An 8,967-nucleotide genomic window follows, 5' to 3' on the forward strand; every position below is an offset into this window, starting at 1 on the left:
TGTTTGCCTAAACGACTAGGAAAACATATTCATTTAGTTTACTGGCCTGTCTCCTCCCTGCTTTTTCCATTAAGTCAGAGATTCATGTGTTTTGTTCCCTCTGCATCCCATAGAACAGTGTGTAACTCGTGCTTACAAAATATCTGTAAAAGGGATCCCTGGATGGCGCAGCGGTTTGGTGCCTGCCTTTGGCCCAGGGCATGATCCTGGAGACCCGGGATCGAGTCCCACGTCGGGCTCCCGGTGCATGGAGCCTGCTTCTCCCTCTGCCTGTGTCTCTGCCTCTCTCTCTCTCTCTCTCTCTGTGTCTCTCATGAATAAATAAATAAAAATCTTAAAAATATATATATATATATCTGTTAAAGAAATAAATGAATGAATCACCTCCAGAAGCTTCAAATATCATCTAAATGCCATATACTCCCAATCTGTATTAGTAGTCCAGAACTTTGCTGAGTTCCAGGTCTCTAGAGCCAATTACTTAAATGTGTCCTATGACACTACAAATTCATTATGTTCAAGTGACGCCTGGGTAGCTCAGTGGTTGAGTATCTGCCTTCGGCTCAGGGTGTGATCCTGGAGTTCTGGGATCGAGTCCCAGATCGGGCTCCCTGCATGGAGCCTGCTTCTCCCTCTGCCTATATATCTACCCTCTCTCTGTGTCTCTCATGAATAAATAAATAAATAAAATCTTTAAAAAAAATTCATTACATTCAAAATGGAACTAAAAGTCTTAATTTTGGGGGTGTCTGGGTGGTTCATTCAGTTAGGCATCTGACTCTTGATTTCGGCTCAGGTCATGCTCTCAGGGTCATGGGATCTGGTCCCACATTGGGCTCCACACTCAGTGCAAGGTCTGCCTAAGATTTTCTCTCCCTCTGCCCCTCCCCCTGCTTCTGCAAGCACATGCGCGCACGTGCGCTCTCTCTCTCTCTCACTCTCTCTCTCTCCCTATATATACATAAATCTTTTTTAAAAATCACCATTTTTCCCCTAACTTGCTTTTTCTTTTCAAGATATCTTATTCAGTACCATAATCACCATACAAAAGCCTAAAAATCATGATTCTTCATATCTTCCATATCCAAGAACTTAAGATTCTATAATATTTTCATAATTTCTCTCTAATCATCCCTTCTCTCCATTGTCATTGCTAATGACTACTTGGTCAGATCCCCATCATTTTTGTGTTATTCTTTAGCTTACAGTCTTCTTAAATTCAAACTTTCATCCTACACAGCTTAATAGTTATGTTAGACATTGCTGCCGGAGTGATCTTTCTAAAACAGAAACATGATTATGTTACTCTCTGGTCATAATTCTTCACTGGCTCCTAAAGCTTATACAATTCTCTCATGATATGACTCCTGACTACCCCTTTAAGCCATACATTCTACTATTTCCCAATACGAGCCCTTCATTCCAGGCGTATTTAATGGCTTCTAGCTCCCCACATGTTTACGTTTCATGCCTCCACGTTGTTATAACTATGACACCAACTTTAGCTCCTTTCCCTCCAACCTATCAATTCTGTTTACAAAACAAAAAACAAATACTCAAAAAATACTCTTTATCTGGAAAGACTCCTCTGAACCAGACTTTGATATCACTTCTATAGAACCCTAACCATATCTCTATACATATTATAATCCTTATGTTCTTAGATAAAAGCTCCTTGAAGACAAAAACTATAATGTTACCATTTACTGCATTCTTACAATGTGCCAAGCACTTTGTTAAGAGGTTTATACATTTTCTCATTTAATCCTCAAGACAACTTAAAGAGACCATAGGCCTTGAGAAGCTAAATAACTTGTCAAGATTATACATCTAATAAGTGAAGAGCCAGGATTCAAACTCAGGTCCATTTGACATTAACTGGTCTTCTACATTGCCTTTGTATGTCTTATTTAAATTGTCCCATTGCCTACCAGCAAAATATGTTTATTAAATGATGACTCAAATAATGAAGATGATCAACCCCGACAGCAAAGACTTGGACAGGTAAAGGTAATACTAGCAAGAGAATAAGCACTGGCTTGGATTTGAGAAGAAGGGTGTTATTTAGTATACAGTGAGATTACTAACTTTCCTGGATCACAGAAAATCCCTGCAACTAACTTGAATTTATCTTGTTTTCCTAAGACTTATCAATACGAGGGATAAAATGGACATTCAATAGATACATGCTATAGTTGAAGATAAAGTTGGATTACAACACTAGTGTGACCCAATATTATAAATTTGTACCGAAGACAGGAAGGATATGCAGAATCTAATCAGAGATTTTTAATATTACAAAATCTGTGAGACTTTGAAGAGTTGGCCCAACGAAATAGGAAAAACGTTTTTTAGAAAATTACATAGAGGGCAGCCAGGTGGCTCAGTGGTTTAGCGCCGCCTTCAGCCCTGGGCCTGATCCTGAAGATCCAGGATCAAGTCCCACCTCAGGCTCCCTGCATGGAACCTGCTTCTCCCTCTGCCTGTGTCTCTGCCTCTCTCTCTGTCTCTCATGAATAAATAAATAAAATCTAGAGAGAGAGAGAGAGAGAGAGAGAGAGAGAGAGAGAGAAAGAAAGAAAGAAAGAAAGAAAGAAAGAAAGAAAGAAAGAAAGGAAAGAAAGAGAAAGAAAGAAGAGAAAGAAAGAAAGAAGAGAAAGAAAGAAAAGAGAAAGAAAGAGAAAGAAAGAAAGAAAGAAAGAAAGAAAGAAAGAAAGAAAGAAAGAAAGAAAGAAAGTTACATAGAATATCATCAACAGTGAATGGATTCATTAGGACAAATCAAATGATGAAAAAATATGAATGAGGACTCCAATTTACTTGGGACAGTAACATTTTTATTTAAAGTTTGTTTATTTATTTTTAAAGTAATCCCTCAACCCATCGTGGGGCTCAAACTCATGACCCTGAAATCAAGAGTCACACATTCTTTGGACTGAGCCAGCCAGGTGGCCCCTATGGGAAAGTGCCTTTTAACTCCTGAAACATTTGAAATGGACAGTGATAAGGCAGTAATTCAAACCAAATATAGCAATGTTTTGAATTAAGATCATGAATAGGTTTTAGTAATTATGCAACCAATGATTTTAAAGCATTCTGTGTTATTTTAATTTTCAAAAAATATTTTTTATTTTAAAGTAGGGGCACCTGGATGCCTCGTCAGTTTAAGTGTCCAACTCTTGACTTTGGCTCAGATTATGATCTCAGGGTCATGAGATCAAGCCCCACATCAGACTCTGTGCTGGGTGTGGAGCCTCCCCTTCTCCCTCCACCCCTATCCGCCATCCCTGCTCCCTCTCTTTCTCAAAAAAAAAACTTATAATGCTTCAATTTACATTTTACATGCATCTAACAGATTAGACAAATTACACATTTAATGACTCTAAATGTGTAACTTAGAAATTAATTTTGGGTGTTACTTTTTAATTGAAAAATGGTACGTTAATTTTACTGTTTATAAACAGGATTAGAAAACTTACAGTATTTTAAGAATAATTATGTTTATGTTCAATTTCTTAGATACACTAGAAGGATTTAATTGGGAGGCTGTTGTTTGTTAGGACAACTAAAGTGCTAAAGAAACTCAGGGACAGCTGGCTGGCTTAGTCAATACAGTATGTGAGGCTTGATCTTGGAGTTAGAGTTTAAGCCCACCTTGGATGTAGAGAGATCACTTTTAAAAAGAGTCGGTGGTGGTGTGGGGCTCCTGGCTAACTTGATAGGAGCATCTAACTCTTGATCTCAGGTTTGTGGGTTCAAGCCTCATGCTGGGTGTGATTACTTAAAAATACTTTAAAAAAATAAAGAAAATGTTTTAAAAATCAAATAAATTTGTAAATTTAAAATATTCAAAATTTTTATGTTTGTTAATAGATTATTAAAAGTATCTAACTAGAGCAACTGGGTGGTCAGTTGTTTGAACACCTGACTCTTCATTTCAGCTTGGGTCATAATCTCAGGGTCATGAGATTGGGCCTAGCATCAGGCTCTGCACTGGGCATGGAACCTGTTTGGGATTCTCTCCTCCCTCTGCCCACTCACGCTTAAGAGCTCTCTGTCTCTCAAAAGAAAAAATAATAATAAGATAAAATCATTTTTAAAAAAGTATCTAGTGGGGCGTCTAGGTGGCTCAGTCAGTCAAGCATCTCTCTTCAGCTCATGTCATGATCCTAGCGTCCTGGGATCTACCCTAGTAGGGCTCCCTGCTGAGTGGGAAGCCTGCTTTTCCCTCTCCCTCTGCCCTTCCCCAGCTCTGCTCACTCTCTTACTCTGCACTCTATCGCAAATAAATAAAATCATAAAAAAAAAAAGTATCTAGCTTGTACAACTAAGTTGACTGAACACTAAACCCATTGAAAGTTAAAGTTAATAGGATTTGTAAATTGAACTTGAAGGCTTAAAGCAAAACTAGTTTTTCATTTAATTTTGTTTTAATCAATTAAATGTTAATTTACAAATAATAAGTAGGCTCTCTACATTGAAAAGCTTCTCTTATAACTTCACAATGATAGATAATAAGTGGAGTAAGAACAGAATATAGAGTAAGTCAGAGAAAGACAATTATCACATGAAGAGAGGATCGTAGAGGAAGAGGGGAAAATAAGACAAAATCAGAAAGGAGACAAACCCTAAGAGGTTTTTTTTGTTTTGTTTTGTTTTTTTAAGATTTTATTTATTTGAAAGAGAGAAAAAAAAAAAAAAAAGACAGAGAGAGAGCACAAGCAGGAGCAGCAGCAGAGAAAGACCGAGAAGCAGACTCCCTACTGAGCAGGGAGCCCAACACAGAGCTTGATCCCAAGACCCCAGGATCATGACCCTAGCCAAAGGCAAACATTTAACTGACTGAGTCACCTAGATGTCCCAAGCCTCTTAACTATAGGAAACAAACCGAGGATTGTTGGAGAGGAGGTTGGTGGAGGGATGGAGTAACTGAGTGATGGGCATTAAGGAGGGCATATGATGTAATAAGCACTGGGAGTTACATGTAACTAATGAATCACTGAACTCTATCTCTGAAACTAATAATACACTATATGATAATTGAATTTAAATAAAGTTAAATTACAAAAAAAGAATATGGGAGATCTTTAACTGAAGATCAGGACTAAAGAGCAGTTAAATAAAATCTTTTAAAAATAAAAATAAAAGTTGCTAAGAATAAATCTTAAAAGTCCTCAACACAAAAAAGAAAAGAAAAAAATCTTATTAACTATGTATGCTGACAGATGGTAACTACACTTATTGCGATCATTTTGTGACATATACAAATATCAAATCATTATATCTGAAACTAATATAATGGTTTTTTAAAAAAGATTTTTATTTATTTATTCATGAGAGACACAGAGAGAGACAGAGAAAGAGAGAGAGAGAGAGACACAGGCAGAGGGAGAAGCAGGTTCTATGCAGGGAGTCCGATGTGGGACTCGATCCTGGGACTTCAGGATCACACCCTGGGCCAAAGGCAGGTGCTAAACCACTGAGCCACCTAGGAATCCCTAATAGAATGTTAAATGTCAATTATACCTCAATAAAAATAAACAGAACAGATTGCTTTCCCTAATTCGGGGGCCTCATCCAATCAGCAGAAGGACTGAAGAGAACAGAAGCACTGAGTAAGAGAAAATTCCTGCCTATCTCTGAGCTGTGACAGGAGTGCTCTCCTGCCTTTTGACCCAAACTGAAACACTGGCTCTTTCGGAGTCTCCAACTCAGAATTGTTGCGAAGAATAGAGGATCCAAGAATGTTGCATAAGGTTATGAGAACTGGTAAAAAAAAATTACAATTCAGTATATGGAGACACTTGGAATGAGAAAAGAAACCCATAAAGGAGATAACCATATCTAATAGAGTAAAAGACAACCTCAGTAAATAATTCTCTCAAGACTGATAGGATCATATCATAATCAAAGTAAATGATTCAGAGAAAATGTGAAAATAGAAGAACTCTAGGGCAGCCGGGGTGGCTCAGCAGTTTAGCGGGTGGCTCAGCGGTTTAGCACTGCCTTCAGCCCAGGGTGTGATCCTGGAGACTGGGGATTGAGTCCCACGTCAGGCTCCCTGCATGGAGCTTGCTTTTCCTCTGCCTGTGTCTCTCATAGAAAGGAAGGAAGGAAGGAAGGAAGGAAGGAAGGAAGGAAGGAAGGAAGGAAGGAAGGAAGGGAGGAAGGAAGGAAGGAAGGAGAAAAGAAAGAGAGAGAGAGAGAGAGAAGGAAGGAAAGGAAGGAAAGGAAAGGAAAGGAAAGGAAAGGAAAGGAAAGGAAAGGAAAGGAAAGGAAAGGAAAGGAAAGGAAAGGAGGAAGGAAGGAAGGAAGGAAGGAAGGAAGGAAGGAAGGAAGGAAGAAAGAAGAAAGAAAGAAAGAAAGAAAGAAAGAAAGAAAGAAAGAAAGAAAGAAAGAAAGAAAGAAAGAAAGAAAGAAGAAAGGAAAGGGAAAATAGAACTCTATACCTAATTTTAGAAATTGGCAAGTTTCCTAAAATGGTGTGTCAACTCTACATATATCATTTCACTGAGAGCATTACGGTGTTAGAAATATATTTTAATATAGGTTTTTTTGTATCATTAAATTCTTATTGCCTGCAAAGAAAAAATGTGCCAAAATTACTAAAAAGTTTTATAGAAAATCTAATTCAAATTTTAAAAATCAAAAAACAAATTAAATAATGTTTACTGAACTTTTAAAATGCACAAATTAATCAGCGTAATGTGGCAACTTCTGTTTTCATATTGTACCAGCTTACGGACATATCCAACATTTTATCCTCTACAAGGTCTTCTTAATATTCAATCAAAGGCAAGAATCTAGCTTTCTTCTTTTCTTTTTATCTTTTTAAAAATCTAGCTTTCACTGTAGTCAACTGCTTTGTACTTACTTTGTTTCCTAAGTGAGTGATCTTCAGAATTCCATCTTGCCACACTTTTGACTTCTTCATCTTTTGATGAGTATACAGTACCTTATTTTCAAAAGTACAAAAGAAATGGTTTCTATTTATATGTATTAAATATTATACATCCTTATACCCTTCCCCACATATAAAAAATATTTAGGTATCTTTTATTGAAATAAAAGATACCATAACAATAAAAACAAAACATCAGGGCCCCTGACTGGCTCAGTCGGTAGAGCATACAACTCTTGACTCAGGCTTGTGCATTCAAGCTCCATGTTGGACATAGAGCTTACATTAAATAAATAACAAAACATCAATTTCAAAAAACAAATCTCGGTAGTAAAAGAAAAAACAGGGTAGAAAGGACACATAAAATTTAAGGAGAAAACTGAAAACTAAACAAAAAAAATAATTTGGGGCTTTTCGGTCATCAGTGGGAAGGAAAAAATCTGTTGGGTTACACATAGTCATAATCTATACTCAAAAGGTAGTCCAGAGACTCCTAGAGATTTCCAAGGCTTTTTTCAGGGGTCTTAAGGTCAAAACTATTTTCTTGATGCTATTTGTCTTTTTACTCTCATTTCTTTGGGAATGCATAGTCATCTCCCAAGGTTATGTAGGTGCAATGTTGCAAGATTCAATTTCAGACTGAATGCAGGGGTGGATCTAAGAATTTAGCTGTGTTCTATGAAATCAAATGCTAAGGGGATTTGCAAAAAAATGTATAGCAATGCTACTCTTTTCAGTGTGTTTTTTTCTGTTGTTGTTTTGGAAAATATAGCTATTTCCATTTAAAAAGTGATTTATGTTCAATATAACAGGCTATTTTTAATGAATTAACAAATACTTTTTATATTTGTTATAATTTCTCATATGAAAGACATCAATAGATATAAGCCCCATAATCAAAATTCTCTGGGGTAATTTTTTGAGTATGGGGATCCCTGGGTGGCTCAGCGGTTTAGCGCCACCTTCAGCCCAGGGCATGATCCTGGAGACCCGGGAATGAGTCAGCCCTGTATGGAGCCTGCTTCTCCCTCTGCCTGTGTCTCTGCCTTTCTCTCTCTCTCTCTCTCTCTCTCTCTGTCTCATGAATAAATAAAATCTTAAAAAAAATTTTTTTTTAAATAGAGGATTAAAAAAAGAAATAAAGGAAATAGTGAAAACTGGTATACAACTCACAATAAATTCCTGGCTTTCCATTATTTCTTCTAAAATTATAAATCAGTCTGGTCCAGAAAATAGTCGTGGTTATTCAATTATTTATATGATCTAAAATGAAAATAGACAAGAAATATCCAACTCTGATGAAAATATCAAATTCAACTGTTTCCCATAAACTCCTTTTTTTCCCCATAAACTCTTGACATGAGAAAGGAATAAGAATTCTAAGACTATGTGACTACCAAGGGAAACCCAGGTGTAATCAAATTATCTGATACTAAGCACACAATAAAAAAGTGACCCCATCCTGTGGAAAATGAATTTGCCAAGTAAAGAGAAAACTAAGTAAAATATATGAAATAATTAGCAGTGTGCAAAGCTTTTTTCCAAGTGCCCTAACATGCATCAGAAAATGATCCCTCTTCCCCCAACATTTAAATTCCTTATGGAAAGAGCTTCAACTTCCCATTTTCTGAAATGCTACGGCCACCACAAGACAGCCCCCCTTGTGTTTTGAATTTTTCCTTTTATGTCTTTAAGTCAATACATCACAGTATCCAAGGACCTAATACACAAATTTCCTGTGTGAGGAACATTCTTTTCAGTATCATTGCAACAAGTACTGTATTTATCCTATGCTACTGGATAAAACTGTTATTGTGGGCAAATTTGGAAATCTAAATCTACTGTTGGTGAACTGAAGAAGTAAACAGAGATCCCAAAGAAAAAAAAAATTTTCTAAAGAAGTGGTTTCAAAGATAGGATTCCTGGACCAATAGCATCAGGACCACCTGGTAACTAGTTAGAAATTCAAGTTCTTGGGTCCTACACCTGACCTTTTAAATCAGAAAGTCTAAGGTTGGACCCATACTTTGTTTTAATATGCTCTGAAGGTGTTAGTGATACATGCT

General features: G+C 36.8%; 1 protein-coding gene across 11 annotated transcripts in view; it reads right to left on the reverse strand.

The window, feature by feature from the left end:
• Positions 1-8,967, reverse strand: part of ZGRF1 (zinc finger GRF-type containing 1) — a 77,123-nt gene that overhangs the window by 65,789 nt on the left and 2,367 nt on the right. For 10 of the 11 annotated variants that reach the window (XM_077882312.1, XM_077882311.1, XM_077882308.1 and 7 more), the window contains exons 2-3: positions 8,075-8,164; positions 6,875-6,955 (exon numbers count right to left, since the gene is read on the reverse strand). In XM_077882312.1, the coding sequence (XP_077738438.1) occupies positions 6,875-6,955; positions 8,075-8,095 (102 nt within the window). In that variant the 5' untranslated portion in view covers positions 8,096-8,164. Of the gene's footprint in view, positions 1-6,874; positions 6,956-8,074; positions 8,165-8,967 lie in introns of those variants that run through there. The other variant, XM_077882310.1, reaches the window with a different exon arrangement.

Source organism: Canis aureus, chromosome 33 (assembly GCF_053574225.1).
Source record: "Canis aureus isolate CA01 chromosome 33, VMU_Caureus_v.1.0, whole genome shotgun sequence".
Taxonomy (NCBI): Eukaryota; Metazoa; Chordata; class Mammalia; order Carnivora; family Canidae; genus Canis; species Canis aureus.